The sequence below is a fragment of the Sceloporus occidentalis genome, unplaced genomic scaffold, assembly GCF_023333645.1.
Source record: "Sceloporus occidentalis isolate IW3139 unplaced genomic scaffold, rSceOcc1.0.p SCAF_43, whole genome shotgun sequence".
Taxonomy (NCBI): Eukaryota; Metazoa; Chordata; class Lepidosauria; order Squamata; family Phrynosomatidae; genus Sceloporus; species Sceloporus occidentalis.
The window spans coordinates 6,174,881-6,195,552 of NW_028317023.1; the positions used below are offsets into that span (position 1 = coordinate 6,174,881).

General features: G+C 39.6%; 1 protein-coding gene across 2 annotated transcripts in view; it reads left to right on the forward strand.

Moving 5' to 3' along the window:
- LOC149289818 (cyclin-dependent kinase-like 5) overlaps positions 1–20,672 on the forward strand; it is an 86,110-nt gene that overhangs the window by 18,534 nt on the left and 46,904 nt on the right. For both annotated transcript variants that reach the window (XM_089490307.1, XM_089490306.1), the window contains exon 3: positions 6,464–6,509. In XM_089490307.1, the coding sequence (XP_089346433.1) occupies positions 6,464–6,509 (46 nt within the window). The remainder of the gene's footprint in view (positions 1–6,463; positions 6,510–20,672) is intronic.

The following is a 20,672-nucleotide window of genomic DNA, read 5'->3' on the forward strand; positions in this document are numbered from 1 at the left end:
GCAGGTGCAAGTATGTTATTTTAGCCTGGAGATGGGAAAAACAAGCTGAGGTTAATACATTCTGAAAACAGCCTGCTGGTATTAAATCACATGCTATAGTCTGATGATTTTTTATTGCTGTCCGTAATTATTTCAGGATTTATTTATGTTTAAATTAATATTTTTCATGTAACTACATAAATGCAAGCATTCTTCTCCTATTGCCTTCTCTCCTCCTGTGCTTTATTTGAATATTCCTTTTTCTACCAACTAAAACACAAGTTCCTTCTGAACAGAAAAAGCAGCCGTTATGACTTATACAGTCAGCATAACCCATTTTGTTGTATTATATGCTTGCAACACCATGTCCCAAAAGGTCATAGCAACTGCCAACAAAGTAACACCTCGTATTTACCAAATTATATTATTTCTATATGTTTTGCAACACAGTAATAGGCATGTATTCAATTTGATTTAACCCCTTAATGACAAAGACTGTACATGTACAGGCTCAAAATGCATTGTTTTCAATGGGTTTAGGGACCGCCCATTGTCTTTAAGGGGTTAAGCCAGTCAATTTAAAACTTTCAAATCAGTCAGAAGGCAACAGCTGCCGGTGCTGATGACGCAGTGGCAGCTGGCCCATCATGTGTACTCAATGTGCTACATCATGGAATTCCTGTACCACAACTCAACTGTTCATCCCAATAAAAATCCCACTTTCTACCAATTTCGAACAAAAAACAACTGCCACTCATTTACTGTTAACTGTTATTTCCTAACATATAATACATTATTACGCCAGAGATTACCATTGCTGTTTACAGAGTGTGCAGAATTTATGTGAGTTTTTATTGTTGTTTATATGGACATTTATAGGAGTTTTGGGGGAGCTGGGGGAATTGGTGGTGTTGGGTGACAATGTTGTGTGGTCTAGTTATCTATGGCATAAACATTCCATGACACTACATTGAGATTTATTGCTTAGCCTGCTACTAAGTCAGGTGCCCCAAGTTTGCCGAAATAGTCTCCCATGTCAAATATGTACATGCCAAATGTAAATGCATAGCATTTCGATTTCACCCATCAGATAACAGATGCAAAATGCCTATGATTAAGAACTAATGTCTTAAACATGTTCTGACATAATTCATTCTTTTTATTCTGTTGAAACCCGGGGATGAATTTTAAATATATATTTGTGAGTAGCATTGTTTATTATGTGTAATTCCGGAGGTGTCCAGGCTTATTTGCTCTGAGATTGTGCGTATATAACGATATGAAACACCCCAAATATTTTGTTTCTATGGAAACAACTTTAAAATTTGCAATAAGGCAAAGATTTTTGGCTTTGTTTAGAATAAATCATACAACAGGCATTTTCTGCAAAGGATGGGGATTAGCCTAAAGGAAAAATCTTTAAGGAGAAAGAAAAAATGTACCTATTGAAAACAATTATGTAGTGTTAAGAATGGTGTGCACCATGTCCCTATGTGTCAAATCTTTAGCCATTAAAAAATAGCTACGGTTTTATAAAGAGGCTTTGTCGCATTTTTTTGTTGGGTTTTTTTTTGGGTCATGTTGCCTCACCTGTAGTGAATCCTAAATTAAGGTAAAAGGCCTGTTATAAAGAGACTGGGATACCAGAGAATGAATAGCAAAGTCATGTTGAGATTTCCTAAAGCTGTTCTCACTTGGCCCTTCTTACAGGAGATGCTCACTGAGGTTTGCCCTTGGCGGTACGTAATGCTAGCAGGGAGAGCGAATGTCTTGCAAACTTGTTAATTAGTGAAGAGACTCAATGTACAATCCCTTTACTCTCTTTACTTTTATATATATATATATATATATATATATATATATATATATATATATATATGGCAGCATCTCAATGCATTTAGAAGCACCGAGCATCAGAATGTTGAAGAAAGGGGATTTAAGTGACTTTGAATGTAGCATGGTTGTTGGTGGTCTGAGTAATTCAGAAACTGCTGATCTACTTGGATTTTCATGCACAACCATCTGTAGGGTTTACAGAGAATGGTCCAAAAAAGGGAAAATATTAGCAGAAGTTGTGTGGACGAAAATGCCTTATTTGATTTCAGAGGTCAGAGGATAATGGTCAGACTGGTTTGAGATTAAGAGAAAGGCAACAGTAACTCAAATAACCAAGGTATGCAGAATACCACCTCTGAACGCACAACCCGTCGGACCTTGAAACAGATGGGCTACAGCAGCAGAAAACCACACCTCATGCCACTCCTGTCATATAAGAACAACTGAGGCTACAATTCGCACAGGGTCAACAAAATTGGACAATGGAAAACTGGACCTTGGCTGGTCTGACGAGTCTCGAATCCAGCTGCAATATTCAAATGGCAGGGTCAGACATGAAAACAACATGGAAGAATGGATCCATCCTGCCTTGTATCGACGGTTCAGGCTGCTGGTGTTGTAATAGTGTGGGGGAGGTTTTCTTAGCACACTTTGGGCCCCTTAGTACCAGTTGTGCATCATTTAAATGCAACAACCTACCTGAGTATTGTTTCTGACCATGTCCATCCCTTTATGACCACAGTGTACCCATCTTGGGATGGCCTCTTCCAGCAGGATAATGCACCATGTCACAAAGCTCACATCATCTCAAACTGGTTTCTTGAACATGACAATGACTTCACTGTACTCCAATGGCCTCCACAGTCACCAGATCTTAATTCAATAGAGCACCTTTGAGATGCATTGCTTCAGTATATCAATTCAAGTTGTGCAAGTAGGTTTGTGTTAGCAAAAGGGCATTCTCACAATTGTGTCTGGTGCTTCTAAACTGTTAAATAGTTATAACTTTGGCATGGCATTTTTTTATTTACAGCTCAAAATGGCATAATGTAAAGGACATGTACATACTGCTTAACCCCTTAAGGACAATGGGCGGTCCCTAAACCCATTGAAAACAATGTATTTTGAGCCTGTACATGTACGGGCTTTGTCATTAAGGGGTTAAAATGTAAAATTATACACAGTGGATACATTTTATACAATTTTTTTATATGTAGCCCACATGATCTTTAGAAGAGATGTGTTTGTTTTGGAATTGTGTATGTAAAAAATACTTTCTGTTGATCTCACCATAATATCTATGCTTAATTGATGTTTGAACTAGCTCCTCCAGAGATGGAATCAAGAATGCGTAAACCATTGCTAATGTAGACACGGGCAGACAGCTGTGTCCTCTGCTGTCCTTGATTTACAAACTCCTTTTGGTGCTAGAAATTCTTCCTGAGCACCTTCGGATTTCTAAGGACCAGAAAGATGGTAAAACATTAGTTTTTTGAGGTTTTGAGTAGGGCTGAAACAACTAATCGATATAATCGATAATGAAAATCGTTGACAACGATGCAGCGCCAGCATCACATGATGTAGAAGCCACAGCGGAAGTGAAGGGGAGTAACGGAGGCTGTCTGTGCGCATCGTGCAGACCCCCACCTTCTGACAGAGAATCGAGGTCTCCTGCAGAGGATCATCCTCTCTGTCAGCTGGTGGTGGTCTGCGCGATGCGCACAGACAGCCTCCGTTACTCCCCTTCACTTCTGCTGGGGCTTCTATGAAGCTGTAGTGAAAGTGCCTGTCAGCAACGGAGGTTCACAAAACACCAGGGAGTCGGGAGAGAGGCAGAGCGGTGTATGGGAGCAGCTCTGCCTCCTCCCCCTCCCATACACCACTCTGCCTCTCTACCCGACTCCCTGGTGTCTTGTGAACCTCCGTTGCTGACAGGAGGCAAAGTGGTGTATGGGAGGGGGGAGCGAGGCAGAGTGATGTATGGGAGGGGGGAGAGAGGCAGAGTGTATGGGAGGGGGGAGGCAGAGTGGTGAATGGGAGGGGGGAGAGAGGAAGAGTGATGTATGGGAGGGGGGAGGCAGAGTAGTGAATGGGAGGGGGGAGGAGGCAGAGTGGTGAATGGGAGGGGGGAGGAGGCAGAGTGGTGAATGGGAGGAGGAGGAGGCAGAGTGGTGTATGGGAGGGGGGCAGAGGCAGAGTGGTGTATGGGAGGGGGGAGGAAGCAGAGTGGTGTATGGGAGGGGGGCGGAGGCAGAGTGGTGTATGGGGAGGAGAAGGAAGAGTGGTGTATGGGAGGGGGGAGGAGGCAGAGTGGTGTATGGGAGGGGGAGGAGGCAGAGTGGTGTATGGGTGAGTTATAGTGGTGTATGGGGGGTATAATGAATTTCAGGGTAGCAGAGTGGTGTATGGGAGGGGGGAGGCAGAGTGGTGTATGGGTGTGTAATGAATTTCAGGGAGGCAGAGTGGCATATCTGGGGGAGTTAGAGTGGTGTATAGGGGGAGGTAATGTGGTGCATGGGGGGTATAATGAATTTCAGAGTGGCATATCTGGGGAGGCAGAGTGGTGAATCAGGGAGTATAATGAATTTCAGGGTGGTGCAGGGCATTTATGGGGGGCAGAGTGGCATATCAGGGTGCACAGTGGCATATAGGGAGGTATAAGGCATAAATGGGGGCGAGTGGCATATTGGAAGTTATAAGGCATATCAGTGGCATATAGGGGGTATAAGGCATATCGATATTAGGCATATCAGGGGGGCATAAGACATATCTGGGTGTAAAAGGTATATCGGGGTTCAGTTGCATATCACTGGCATATAAGGAGTATAAGGCATATCAGGGGCACAGTGGCATATCAGGGGGCACAGTGGAATATCTGGCATATAGGAGGTATAAGGCATATCTGGGGGCAGAGTGGCAAGCTGGGGGTCAGATGTGCATAACTGGGGTCAGTTTGGTAAATAAAAGAAAATATAAATAAGGCTTTTTTCTCATAGTTTTTATTAAATAAGAAAAATAGTTAACATATGAATTAATATTTACTAATAACTTAAAACCTAGTTTGAGAAACACTGTGTTTGGGTTCTTGTAGCTTTTATTATTATGTTAGTAAAATAAGAAGGTGAATAGAAAAATGCCATTGTGATAAAGAGATGAAAGTGTAAATTGTAAGTCGTTTTATTACATTATTTTAAATTAAAAAAAATATATATTTTTTTATCTGATTAATGGAAAAAATTATCGGCCAACTAATCGATTATTAAAATAATCGTTAGTTGCAGCCCTAGTTTTGAGCAATGGTTCTGTAGAAAACTATAGCTGTGACTCTTCCTGTATCTTAAGAAAATCAAACCACTTTCTAAATCTTTCTTCACTACTCCTAAACTCAACAAAACGTTGTCAGCTGGTACAGAAAATAGGAAACAAGGTGGTTAAAGGGGTTCCATAAGTACCAGTAAGATAATTAGTTCACTGGCGGGTATGATAAAAACGCTGTCTTAGAAGCTACTAATCTGTCATACTGAAGTTTGAAGCTTAAGGTTGAATTGCAGCCTATTGTTTTAAAAGGGATAATCTAGTCCCTAATTTTGTTGTTTTTAGGTACTCTTTTGTTTCATCTTCGCCTTTTGGGTACTCTTTTGTTTCATCTTCACTATACAACCTCAATGTGGAACCGTCAGTATTTCTTTTACACTGTTCATGTATAGCATACATGGTACAGCGTACCATGCTTCTGTATGTGCTGAGGTAGCAGGAGAAGAATGTCTGGTCACAGCCTGGTCTCCCCACTGTCACCGGGAACCAGCTTTGCTGCACTTGAAGAGAGCGAGATTCTATATGCCCAGATTGTTTGAGCATTCTCTTCCTTTTAGTGTCAAATCTGACACCGCAGTAGTGTTCCATTATAGTAAAAGAGATGCTGCTGGGGTCTCTGGCACTCCCTGTAGCTGATTAAACTGTATATGGTGAGGAAAATAGAGGTGCAAGATCAGCAGTCAGGTAGATCGGTGTAAGTCTCCCCTTCTTAAATCAATGAAAAATTGTATTAACATTTGTGCATACAAACAAATGTGTACTATGGTTTGCGCATTAAGTTTTTCAAAATATAACATATTAATTTAGGTTGAAAAAAGACACAAGTCCTATCAAGTTTAGCCCTTCTACCTGTCCTCCTTGCTTTTGATTAAAAAGAAGGTGCAAAAAACCCAATTAAGCGGTTTTCCGAATTTTGCCACTTCGGGGGGAAAACAATTGCTTCTTAAAGTAAGGTATTATTTTATCTTAGAAAATGGTAGCACAATATATATATAAAGGTTGAGCTTACTTGAGGGTATAGTAATCGAAGGGCCCCTCAGACATTCTGTTACTCCTCTGATAATATACATATTTGTATGTTGTGTATATAGTGTTTTAATGTGTTAAAAACATAAAATTCAAGGTATTACATTTTAGTGAGATAATCATGCCTTTTGGCAACAGGCAACTTTAGTCAATGGAGAAGATCCTAACTGGTCACTGTATTTTTAGTGCAGTTCTTACACCATATAATTTATTTTAGGTTTCATAGAAAAGAGAAATAACACTATTTTGTTCTGTAACACAACAAAATTCTAACGTTGACTAATTATCTCTATTTTTTTCATTCCAGGAAACAAAGGAAATTGTGGCCATCAAGAAATTTAAGGATAGTGAAGGTACGTGCCAAAGTGTTTGATTAGGTGTTATGCATTGTGAAACTTTACATGACTCAGAGTTTTTACTGTTAAAACTGTGAAACAGTAATAAGTCTGACCCATTTTTCTCAAATGCCTATGTTTAGAAGCTGACAACATGGTGTGTCAAACGACAGCGGGTTATGTGGAAGGAAGTCATCCCATTCAATCATCCTAATAATAAAAGATGTACATTCTTCTATTTCGGGTCATTTTATCTCGTTAAGCTTTTTTTTCTTTAATAACCCTGCCAGCAGTTGACTGTTATTTATGTAGGAGTAGGAAAAAATGCTTGCTTACCGTGAGGCAAGTCAGGCAGATTGAATGAACTATGTCCAGACAGTTGTTGATAGTATGTGGGTACTTCATATTTCCCTGTTACTGTACACACATTTCACGATTAACAAATATTGGCTTTACGGTCTTGGGCATTCTGCATGATTCGCACTTTAATGAGAGTTCAAGTAAGAGTGAAAAAGTTGAAGGGCAAAGGATATTAGATATTTTGTACTACTTTCTGAATGTAACGAAAAGGGTAAGAACAGTTAACATGCGCTATATAATGCCCTATATCTTTCCATTTTTTAACATTATTTTTATGAAATCCAGGGGCATTTAAATACTTTATTTCTACAACAACAAGTTCTAGGCAAAGGAGCAGGGGCTACACACTATATTCTTTGAACTAAAAAATAAATGTATCCATAATGAAAAAGTGACATCAAAAGATAACTCCTTACATCAGAGATAATTATATGTTTAATCATTTATATCACCTTTAGTATCACTGATGTTATTTTTAGGGTATAAATCTGCTGGCTGGTGGTGATTTTTATAATGCCACTGACTATGGTAAATGTAGTACTTTTAATGACAGAAAGAAAGAAAAAAGGTTGCTTTGAAAATTTAAATAAGACAAAAGTCTTGATTCTGGTCCTTTCTGGCCACCCTAGTATGTGTAACATCAGAATTAAATGTAATCAAACAAAACTAAAACTAAAAATGAATACCCATTATTTTATCATAATGATAAAATAATGACTATTCTATACCAAATTATTATTCCATAACAGCACCTGGGTATGTGTTTAACACACCTGCAACTTTAGAAAGGTAGGTGTGTGCATTGTAGGGTAGTCTAACAGCCATTTCATTTACTGTCCATGACATTACGTACCCACAGGGTACTGTAGCACAGGTTACATTTTGGTCATGATAGATCTTTTATGAAGGCTTGATAAAGAAATGCAGTCTGGTTTACCCCTACTGTGATGCAAAAACATGGGAATAGATACAATGTAAGGATTTTAGTAACTTAAAGCCGATGCACCCATTTTACTAGTGTCGCTGCTTTTCATATAATAGTTGCCCAATTGTATACATAAAACCACATATTTTAATAAAAATGGGCTACTGTTATTTTAAGGAATTCCTTATTTTGGGTCTTATTAACCTGCAAATACAAGGAAAACTTCATTGCTTCTGTGGAAGGGGGCTGTCTATGGTGGTCAGAGCCCCAGCAGAGATCATAGCCACATCCCTTGTGGTTGGGATAAGTGTTTTGGGGATTGAAAAATCAAATATTACGTAGAAGCTGAAATCAACTAAACCAAGAACAAAGTACAGAAAGATGGTACATATAATATACACAGCATATTCTGGAACTGAAGACCATCAGAATACACTAAGATTTGAGGCAAGTGGCAGCCCTCCTCGCATCTTTGTTATTTTCTCCTCCCGTAGTTGCCTTATTGTGTCTATAATTGCACTAAGCTCTTTATGTCGGGCTTCATGACAATGACCATTAATTAAACTGGATGCTGGGGTATAATTTTCTTTTTGAACTTTAGCCCTTCTGGATATGTTGTTCTTTCACTACAATTGACACTGAAATTGCTAGCATTCATAAACGATTTCTAGTATGGGGTGTTGTGGTCGTGGCCTGTTTTATGCAAAATTATGCTAATATTTAAATACACAATTTAGACAAAAAACATCTAACAATACAACAATAAATTTGATTCAGGAATACAGTTAAATTATGTAAAGATGAATACCAACAGATGTTATGATATATAATGATATACTTTATTAATACCTCTAGCGGTAAAAACAATATATCGAAAAAGGTTACCATAACAAAGTTACAGACAGTCAACAATTATATTCTAATAACATTGTAATAACATATGTACTTAACTTCAGAGAGTATCAGCATATCAAATGACTCCTTTGGTGTTCAGTTTCCAAAATGGCTCTAGATACCAGGATCATATAGAAGACTTTAAAGGATTCTTTCAGTAGTTGTTTTCTAATTCTTAGTTACAATACTAGGCACTTAACTAGCCCAAGATGGAAGAGCAGCTTTCTATTTCATACTTTTTCTCTGGCAAACTTTTACAGCTCCCTTAGCTTCTGCCATGCTGCTTCCTTCCTGTCCTTCCAGTCTCCTCTGCCCCTCCCCCTTCTTCCTGGAGTTCCTGATATCCCATTGTTCCTGGCATAGCCCACATGGCTTTTCATGTAGGTAGCCATTATCTATGGTCTTAGATAAACAATAGATGTACACATCACTCACTCTCTAGTGCTACCTGGTGGTAGAGGTAATGCACTTCTTAAACAATAGAACTAATTGGTATTGTAATGTATGCCACAGTTAGAGGAGTGGTTTATCCAAAGGGAGATACAGATATTGCGTCTGTGACGCGAATCACTAATAATGGACGATGCAATCCATGTCCACAACATTCCACCTCTTGATTCACATCATATAGCAATAATACATAAATGTATCTCTCCAGAAAAGAATCCCCCCACCATGGCACTCATTTCACAGATATCTTGTACATACAAACATATATAAAAAAAAACATAACAGTTATAATAACCCTAAATGTTATTCCCAAAAGATTGTCCAACTGAATCTTTCCCTCGTGACACTCCTCTTGATCTTGATCCTGTCAAGACAGCAATTCCAATAAAATCCCTGGAAGTGGAACTCCATGCTCCCTGAAGTGTCTTATCCTCAATAGAAAGCCAGGATCTCTTAAAAAGGACACCAATCTGCTAGAGAGAAAATAAGACACGGTGAAGCATCACACTTATCATTCCACTACAAATCATGCACAACAGTACATTTGCTGCCTTCCTGACTAAAGCCTAGTAACCTCCATTAATATCTTCCTATAATAGCATTATCCCTCGGTCATCCTTATACTACCAGGGCTGATTTGGATATCCAAATGGATTTCTAATCCAATTCAGTTCCCGGGGTTCTGAAAACAATACAACCCTCTTCCACAAAGCAAATATCAATGTTTCATTTCTTTACATCAACCCCTCATGTTTCATACTCTGACATCCTCTTCAACCCAAATTCCCACACTATAATATTTTGTAGTCAGTACTTTACTAAAGAATTATGGTTGCAAACCCTTTCCCACTCTCTATCACTACTGGGGACAGTACTCGAATGAGCTCTCCTAAAAACTCTTTGCACCACTCTACCATCCTAGTAGCTTTAGGTGGTAGGCAAGGGACCACTATATGGTTAGTGGTAATTGGATAATACAAAAGTCCATATATGCAAACTTTCATCTCTTTTGGTGGTTCTTCCTTGAATTCTTTTAACAGTCTCTTCTTGCTGGATCCACAACAAGCCACAACTCTTCTGGCAATTCAATCCACCTCTAGGTCTTCAGTCTCCACAGCTGAACTGCCTAATCTGCCCATCTTTTTTCCTTTAGGGCTACTTTGTGCGGCCACCCTCTTCATGAGGAATCAACTATTCATTCTCTTTCTCTGAGTAAATTCACATGTTCTGTGAGCCATTTTTTAACAGGTTTGCAGCTGCAGGAGTACGGAATTACAATGTACTCTGTGACTGGCAACCTTGCTCGATGTTTCTTCTTTGTATCTTTATAATCTGCCACTGTTAATTGTTCTTGCATTATGCTCAAATATACTCAGTCCACTGTGTCTTGATGCACTACCTGTATGTATACAACTTCTTCTTCCAGGCAGAGCCAACTTGTTTGTTCACCACTGGTGCAATGAGAATTAAAGAGAGCATTCGCTTATTCAATCCCAGCCTGCCACGTGTCTGCCTGTTTACATATACATTCATCTGCATTGACTTACTCTGAACCGCAGCACTCACTAATGGTGCTGCTGCATCCACATCCAGATTGTCAGCAGTCAACCCAGAGTCATCCGACTTTTAAAACAGGCAAGACAAACGTGTTAATAGAGCTGTCAGCTGGTCGAATGTCTACCTCTTTTCTGGCCTCCAGGCTGTCGGTTCTGCACATGGCAAACCGCCATGGCTGAGGAAGAAACATTTACAGGTTTTACATGTTCCCTTAAGTGGTTTTTACTAGGGACGCACGAAAACAAACACCCCTCACTAATAGTTTCCGTACTGTCCCGTTTCATATGATTAACCCCTGACTTCTGACTTGCAAATTTGGAAAGAGTTAAAACACCTGCAGGCACTTCAATTGTCAAAAGGGCTGTCCTGCAACACCTCTTTAGTTTCTGCCCCCCTTATCCATACCCCATTCTGTTTCCTTGCCTTATCCCTCCCCCCAGCAACCTGTTGGCACCGATCTCTAGTTGATACTGTTGCCACATTTACCACTGGGAGCACACCATCTTGTAATAATGGGGAGGTCATGGCCCTGTTAATCGTCCTGCCATCTTTATCATTAGGTAGGGGTGGCTCTTCTAAATATACATTGGTATGTATGTTTAAATGTGGAGAAGTCTTTGTCAGTGACCCACTAATACTACGAGGGTTGTAAGCAACTTTGTGTACCTGCCTAAGCCTTCTCACTACCGATTTCCACTTTTTAAACATCTCTGCAGTAGAAATACCATTTATCTCTTCTCTGGGTACACCATTCTGTAACAAGTCATGCCACATTTGCCTTCTAGTCATCCTACTCGGATTCCCATCCGACTTTTGTGCTGAAAATTGCACTCTAGCCTTTTCTGATTTATAAACCCTCTTAGTGTCCTTGGTTTCCATGTTTAACTCTTCTATCTCAGCCAATAGGGTGGTTACATGGTGTATTTTTCTAGTGTTTCCCATTCCATAGAGCAGAGATAGCAGGGGAACTTTTAGATATGGCGGTGCAGTCTTTAGAAGCTTTGACCGCATGCTAGCTGTAAAATCCTCCATATCAGGGCCTTCCCAATTACCCTTGTTCAATCCTGCAACACAACCCATAATCCTTACATGATTTATGGCATCTTTAATTGTTACCCATGGGGTCGATGGCTCAATATCTGAGTGTGATGGATAAACTTGTAATAAAGCATGGCGAACCATGTCTACCAATGAAAAGTTCCCCCTAATCTCTCTCACCCTCCGTAATGCCTGCATGAGCTGCAGATTAAGTGTCAGCTGCCCCATACTTATGGCTTCCCTTGCACTCAACAGCACACTGTCAGCTCCTCCATCCCACATGCGTAGTAACCACTCGCCCACATTTTCACCCACTTGCTGTTTATGTGTCTTAGCCAGCTCAATGAGCTCCATATGTGTGTAACTCTTTACCACTTCCTTCATCTCATCACGTGCACCATTTCTCCTTTTCTGCTGTTGTATAATGATAGGACAGGCCTGTCGTCGGTCCAGTTCATTATCATCTTCAGAAAAGGACACATAAGCATCATCGGATGACCGGAGAGTCTCTGCAGGATCCCATGTGGGATCTGCCACCATTGCTCGCACCTTACTTACAGGCTCTAGTTTTCTACATCTCTGCAACCTCCTGTGCTTGATCTTGCTTACCATTAAGTTAGTACATTTCTCTTCTAGAGCAGCCAAATGGCACGCATTACTACGCATACATTCTTTGGTCATAACTAAAGAATCTTTGACTTCCTGCAACTCTCTCTTCAATGCTTCATTTCTCTGCACCTCGTGGCTAAGGGCCTGCACAACTATCCAGCCTGTGGTGGCAGCGGCTTTCCGCTCTTTCTTGGAGTAAACTCCTAGGTCTAAACGTAATGCCTGCACACCAAGTTCAGTACCAGCATCAGGATAGACTGGAGCTGCATATTTTATCAGTTCCTCAGCAATGGCTTTCCAACTACCAAATTCTGCCCATACAGGAATTGTTCCATATTTTGATCTTTCTTGCCCTGCTACAGCTGCTTTCTGTTTGAGTGTTCTGAACATCTTTACACACTATTACAAGCGAGTTCTATGCACTAGACTCTCTACTGTAATATAGGGGTTATGCACTAGAGTTTAAACACACAAACACATGGCTTTAGAGCACTAGAGCGTAAACATACAAATCTGTAACTTTATGCGATAAATGCAGAGTAAATACACGGTATTCTCATTAATAATCTTTACTGTATCCTGCTGACTACGCCAATTGTTGTGGTCGTGGCCTGTTTTATGCAAAATTATGCTAATATTTAAATACACAATTTAGACAAAAAACATCTAACAATACAACAATAAATTTGATTCAGGAATACAGTTAAATTATGTAAAGATGAATACCAACAGATGTTATGATATATAATGATATACTTTATTAATACCTCTAGCGGTAAAAACAATATATCGAAAAAGGTTACCATAACAAAGTTACAGACAGTCAACAATTATATTCTAATAACATTGTAATAACATATGTACTTAACTTCAGAGAGTATCAGCATATCAAATGACTCCTTTGGTGTTCAGTTTCCAAAATGGCTCTAGATACCAGGATCATATAGAAGACTTTAAAGGATTCTTTCAGTAGTTGTTTTCTAATTCTTAGTTACAATACTAGGCACTTAACTAGCCCAAGATGGAAGAGCAGCTTTCTATTTCATACTTTTTCTCTGGCAAACTTTTACAGCTCCCTTAGCTTCTGCCATGCTGCTTCCTTCCTGTCCTTCCAGTCTCCTCTGCTCCTCCCCCTTCTTCCTGGAGTTCCTGATATCCCATTGTTCTTGGTATAGCCCACATGGCTTTTCATGTAGGTAGCCATTATCTATGGTCTTAGATAAACAATAGATGTACACATCACTCACTCTCTAGTGCTACCTGGTGGTAGAGGTAATGCACTTCTTAAACAATAGAACTAATTGGTATTGTAATGTATGCCACAGTTAGAGGAGTGGTTTATCCAAAGGGAGATACAGATATTGCGTCTGTGACGCGAATCACTAATAATGGACGATGCAATCCATGTCCACAACATTCCACCTCTTGATTCACATCATATAGCAATAATACATAAATGTATCTCTCCAGAAAAGAATCCCCCCACCATGGCACTCATTTCACAGATATCTTGTACATACAAACATATATAAAAAAAAACATAACAGTTATAATAACCCTAAATGTTATTCCCAAAAGATTGTCCAACTGAATCTTTCCCTCGTGACACTCCTCTTGATCTTGATCGATCTTGATCCTGTCAAGACAGCAATTCCAATAAAATCCCTGGAAGTGGAACTCCATGCTCCCTGAAGTGTCTTATCCTCAATAGAAAGCCAGGATCTCTTAAAAAGGACACCAATCTGCTAGAGAGAAAATAAGACACGGTGAAGCATCACACTTATCATTCCACTACAAATCATGCACAACAGTACATTTGCTGCCTTCCTGACTAAAGCCTAGTAACCTCCATTAATATCTTCCTATAATAGCATTATCCCTCGGTCATCCTTATACTACCAGGGCTGATTTGGATATCCAAATGGATTTCTAATCCAATTCAGTTCCCGGGGTTCTGAAAACAATACAACCCTCTTCCACAAAGCAAATATCAATGTTTCATTTCTTTACATCAACCCCTCATGTTTCATACTCTGACATCCTCTTCAACCCAAATTCCCACACTATAATATTTTGTAGTCAGTACTTTACTAAAGAATTATGGTTGCAAACCCTTTCCCACTCTCTATCACTACTGGGGACAGTACTCGAATGAGCTCTCCTAAAAACTCTTTGCACCACTCTACCATCCTAGTAGCTTTAGGTGGTAGGCAAGGGACCACTATATGGTTAGTGGTAATTGGATAATACAAAAGTCCATATATGCAAACTTTCATCTCTTTTGGTGGTTCTTCCTTGAATTCTTTTAACAGTCTCTTCTTGCTGGATCCACAACAAGCCACAACTCTTCTGGCAATTCAATCCACCTCTAGGTCTTCAGTCTCCACAGCTGAACTGCCTAATCTGCCCATCTTTTTTCCTTTAGGGCTACTTTGTGCGGCCACCCTCTTCATGAGGAATCAACTATTCATTCTCTTTCTCTGAGTAAATTCACATGTTCTGTGAGCCATTTTTTAACAGGTTTGCAGCTGCAGGAGTACGGAATTACAATGTACTCTGTGACTGGCAACCTTGCTCGATGTTTCTTCTTTGTATCTTTATAATCTGCCACTGTTAATTGTTCTTGCATTATGCTCAAATATACTCAGTCCACTGTGTCTTGATGCACTACCTGTATGTATACAACTTCTTCTTCCAGGCAGAGCCAACTTGTTTGTTCACCACTGGTGCAATGAGAATTAAAGAGAGCATTCGCTTATTCAATCCCAGCCTGCCACGTGTCTGCCTGTTTACATATACATTCATCTGCATTGACTTACTCTGAACCGCAGCACTCACTAATGGTGCTGCTGCATCCACATCCAGATTGTCAGCAGTCAACCCAGAGTCATCCGACTTTTAAAACAGGCAAGACAAACGTGTTAATAGAGCTGTCAGCTGGTCGAATGTCTACCTCTTTTCTGGCCTCCAGGCTGTCGGTTCTGCACATGGCAAACCGCCATGGCTGAGGAAGAAACATTTACAGGTTTTACATGTTCCCTTAAGTGGTTTTTACTAGGGACGCACGAAAACAAACACCCCTCACTAATAGTTTCCGTACTGTCCCGTTTCATATGATTAACCCCTGACTTCTGACTTGCAAATTTGGAAAGAGTTAAAACACCTGCAGGCACTTCAATTGTCAAAAGGGCTGTCCTGCAACACCTCTTTAGTTTCTGCCCCCCTTATCCATACCCCATTCTGTTTCCTTGCCTTATCCCTCCCCCCAGCAACCTGTTGGCACCGATCTCTAGTTGATACTGTTGCCACATTTACCACTGGGAGCACACCATCTTGTAATAATGGGGAGGTCATGGCCCTGTTAATCGTCCTGCCATCTTTATCATTAGGTAGGGGTGGCTCTTCTAAATATACATTGGTATGTATGTTTAAATGTGGAGAAGTCTTTGTCAGTGACCCACTAATACTACGAGGGTTGTAAGCAACTTTGTGTACCTGCCTAAGCCTTCTCACTACCGATTTCCACTTTTTAAACATCTCTGCAGTAGAAATACCATTTATCTCTTCTCTGGGTACACCATTCTGTAACAAGTCATGCCACATTTGCCTTCTAGTCATCCTACTCGGATTCCCATCCGACTTTTGTGCTGAAAATTGCACTCTAGCCTTTTCTGATTTATAAACCCTCTTAGTGTCCTTGGTTTCCATGTTTAACTCTTCTATCTCAGCCAATAGGGTGGTTACATGGTGTATTTTTCTAGTGTTTCCCATTCCATAGAGCAGAGATAGCAGGGGAACTTTTAGATATGGCGGTGCAGTCTTTAGAAGCTTTGACCGCATGCTAGCTGTAAAATCCTCCATATCAGGGCCTTCCCAATTACCCTTGTTCAATCCTGCAACACAACCCATAATCCTTACATGATTTATGGCATCTTTAATTGTTACCCATGGGGTCGATGGCTCAATATCTGAGTGTGATGGATAAACTTGTAATAAAGCATGGCGAACCATGTCTACCAATGAAAAGTTCCCCCTAATCTCTCTCACCCTCCGTAATGCCTGCATGAGCTGCAGATTAAGTGTCAGCTGCCCCATACTTATGGCTTCCCTTGCACTCAACAGCACACTGTCAGCTCCTCCATCCCACATGCGTAGTAACCACTCGCCCACATTTTCACCCACTTGCTGTTTATGTGTCTTAGCCAGCTCAATGAGCTCCATATGTGTGTAACTCTTTACCACTTCCTTCATCTCATCACGTGCACCATTTCTCCTTTTCTGCTGTTGTATAATGATAGGACAGGCCTGTCGTCGGTCCAGTTCATTATCATCTTCAGAAAAGGACACATAAGCATCATCGGATGACCGGAGAGTCTCTGCAGGATCCCATGTGGGATCTGCCACCATTGCTCGCACCTTACTTACAGGCTCTAGTTTTCTACATCTCTGCAACCTCCTGTGCTTGATCTTGCTTACCATTAAGTTAGTACATTTCTCTTCTAGAGCAGCCAAATGGCACGCATTACTACGCATACATTCTTTGGTCATAACTAAAGAATCTTTGACTTCCTGCAACTCTCTCTTCAATGCTTCATTTCTCTGCACCTCGTGGCTAAGGGCCTGCACAACTATCCAGCCTGTGGTGGCAGCGGCTTTCCGCTCTTTCTTGGAGTAAACTCCTAGGTCTAAACGTAATGCCTGCACACCAAGTTCAGTACCAGCATCAGGATAGACTGGAGCTGCATATTTTATCAGTTCCTCAGCAATGGCTTTCCAACTACCAAATTCTGCCCATACAGGAATTGTTCCATATTTTGATCTTTCTTGCCCTGCTACAGCTGCTTTCTGTTTGAGTGTTCTGAACATCTTTACACACTATTACAAGCGAGTTCTATGCACTAGACTCTCTACTGTAATATAGGGGTTATGCACTAGAGTTTAAACACACAAACACATGGCTTTAGAGCACTAGAGCGTAAACATACAAATCTGTAACTTTATGCGATAAATGCAGAGTAAATACACGGTATTCTCATTAATAATCTTTACTGTATCCTGCTGACTACGCCAATTGTTGTGGTCGTGGCCTGTTTTATGCAAAATTATGCTAATATTTAAATACACAATTTAGACAAAAAACATCTAACAATACAACAATAAATTTGATTCAGGAATACAGTTAAATTATGTAAAGATGAATACCAACAGATGTTATGATATATAATGATATACTTTATTAATACCTCTAGCGGTAAAAACAATATATCGAAAAAGGTTACCATAACAAAGTTACAGACAGTCAACAATTATATTCTAATAACATTGTAATAACATATGTACTTAACTTCAGAGAGTATCAGCATATCAAATGACTCCTTTGGTGTTCAGTTTCCAAAATGGCTCTAGATACCAGGATCATATAGAAGACTTTAAAGGATTCTTTCAGTAGTTGTTTTCTAATTCTTAGTTACAATACTAGGCACTTAACTAGTCCTAGCTTCTTGGCACTTAACTAGCCCAAGATGGAAGAGCAGCTTTCTATTTCATACTTTTTCTCTGGCAAACTTTTACAGCTCCCTTAGCTTCTGCCATGCTGCTTCCTTCCTGTCCTTCCAGTCTCCTCTGCCCCTCCTCCTTCTTCCTGGAGTTCCTGATATCCCATTGTTCCTGGCATAGCCCACATGGCTTTTCATGTAGGTAGCCATTATCTATGGTCTTAGATAAACAATAGATGTACACATCACTCACTCTCTAGTGCTACCTGGTGGTAGAGGTAATGCACTTCTTAAACAATAGAACTAATTGGTATTGTAATGTATGCCACAGTTAGAGGAGTGGTTTATCCAAAGGGAGATACAGATATTGCGTCTGTGACGCGAATCACTAATAATGGATGATGCAATCCATGTCCACAACATGGGGTTTTTAAGGGAGTAGAAAAATGAGCTGAATGCAATCTCATTGCAGTGAAAAGCATATGTTTTATAACATTATTTTATAAATAGTTGAGGAATGGCAAAATAAGAATGTAACAGTTTAATTGCAGAAGACAAAAATATTCAGCTACATTCTTTGTACAGCAAGGAGATTATTTTTACATAAACACAGCGTACTCCTTAAAAATACCAAACGGCATCGCCTCACTTCACTAATTTTACAGGCATCCTACTGTTGCTATGTAGTTTCTCACGGCTTTAGAAAAGACCATCCTTAGGGAAGGTTGCCTAATAATCATTTTTGTAGATGATTTCATTCAAAATATTCATTGATTCACAAAGCTGTGAATTAACATGGCTTCTCCTGCAAGACCTACCGGTAGATGACACTATATGAATGTCATCACATTTATTTTATCCAGGGGCATCTCATTCCTTCTTTTAAAAAGGAACTAGCACCAAATGTGTCTATCACTACTGTAATTAAACATATGTGTTAAAACATATTTTGTTTTTTTACTTCTGTAAATCAATTTGTTTTTTTATTTGTAAATTATAATCATTTAGGCTGTTGCCGGTGTTTCTAGCTCTGGTATCGTAGTCCAGTCTACCAGAAACAAACACGCTTTCTCTGTATCATACTGCCTTGTGGTATGATCGAACAGCTCAGTCTCAATCACCCAGCCTGACACTTTTAATATGGAGTCTCTAGAGGAAGGTATTTCATTGTACAAGCAGGACTATTAGTATTTCCATAAAGAATCAGCTCAGTGTGGAGTTTGAGTAAAGAAAGTCACCCTTACCACCTGACTGAGAACAATGGTAACCCCCAGGTCTGCAGGTGGGCACAAGATGGCATAAAACCAGATATTTGTAAAAACTAATTTGCATTGTTGTATATAGCATTGGATTTTATGCTTGTAAGACTTCTCCTTTAGCTGCATTGGAAACTGCCAGTTTTGTGAATAAACCCTGTTACATTTATTTCACCAGCAGATTCTGTAGCGCTTTACAAGCAGTGAGTGGGATAAATTTAAAATCACAAAAGCAAACTGGTTAAAAGGAGAAGTGGGTCCTGCTCTTGCGAGCTTACAATCTAGTCGGTTGATGGGAAAGAAAAACAGTGGGAGAGGACTGCTTTAACGGGGATGAGTTGATCGAGTCAGGATGAGCTGTCAACGTTGATAGTTGTTCGGGTTGCTTAAACAGAATGCTGGCTGAGAGTGTTATGAGGAAAGGTTGTATGCTACTCGAAAGAGCTTTTGAAATTTGCATATGAGAGAGAAAGTCTGAGAGAATGCGGAAGGGAATTCCAGAGAAGAGATACAGCACGGGTGAAACCCTGGATGCGGGAGTGGAAAGAGCTCATGATGGTAGAAGGAAGGCTGAGCAAGTGAAATTGCAGATGCATTACACAATATTTTTAGGATATCTGTATACCATCATAACATGTAGACTTGCAATGATGCGACAATACAGTTGCTGCATTACCATTGAATTTACCATTATTTACCATTGAATGTACCATTATTTACCATTGGATTAAAATGGTTGCATGATCCCAATACAGAAAACATGTGTGTCGCCCAAGTGGTGTCCGGTTTTGGGTTTACAAAATGATCACTGGAATTTTCTAACAATGGATTCAGAATGATTTTGTCAAAATGTTGTGGTCAAAAATTTCAAGCCTCATCTTGAGGTCCTGATGTTTTGATTTGAAGTCTGTTGTGAGCCTCTGAAGTCAGTAGGCATCATGTGTTTGCTTCAATATGAACGTGAATCTTATGGATATACTAATAAGCAATTGCTTAGACTGTATGTCTAATATATATATATATATATATATATATATATATATATATCAGTATATGCATTCAATTTAGAGGGCAAGCAATTATTCTCCCTGAAATGACAGATTATGTATGGTGCTTTAATGGCATTGACATTATAGGTCAGTTGACAAACTGTACCGTGTCAAACAGCTTTTAAGTTTATGTACATTTGTGCAATAGGTTCTCATTAATCTATGTGTCCGTAGAGATCAATGAAACTTGTTTCTCACGACTAGTCTGTTACCATAAAGATTAACACTGGGACAAAAAATGCATTATTATGAATACGTCCCTTGATTATATGTCAAAATAACATTTTAGGTATAAAAATAAATGCATTTAGTTCAAGAAAATCTTAGAGCGATTAAGGATTTCAGAGCCAAATTGTCACCCGTGCCCTTCTTTTATTAAGAATTTGGGCTACTACAACTATTCTTGTATAGAAACATAGAGGATGACAGATAATATCGTCAGCCGATTTTTAACTACAGCAAAAATCTTGAACCTTATTTTTTCCAGTCTTTTCTTATATACAGGACAGCCTTGTGTTAATCCCATGCATGTTTGAATTCCCTTTACT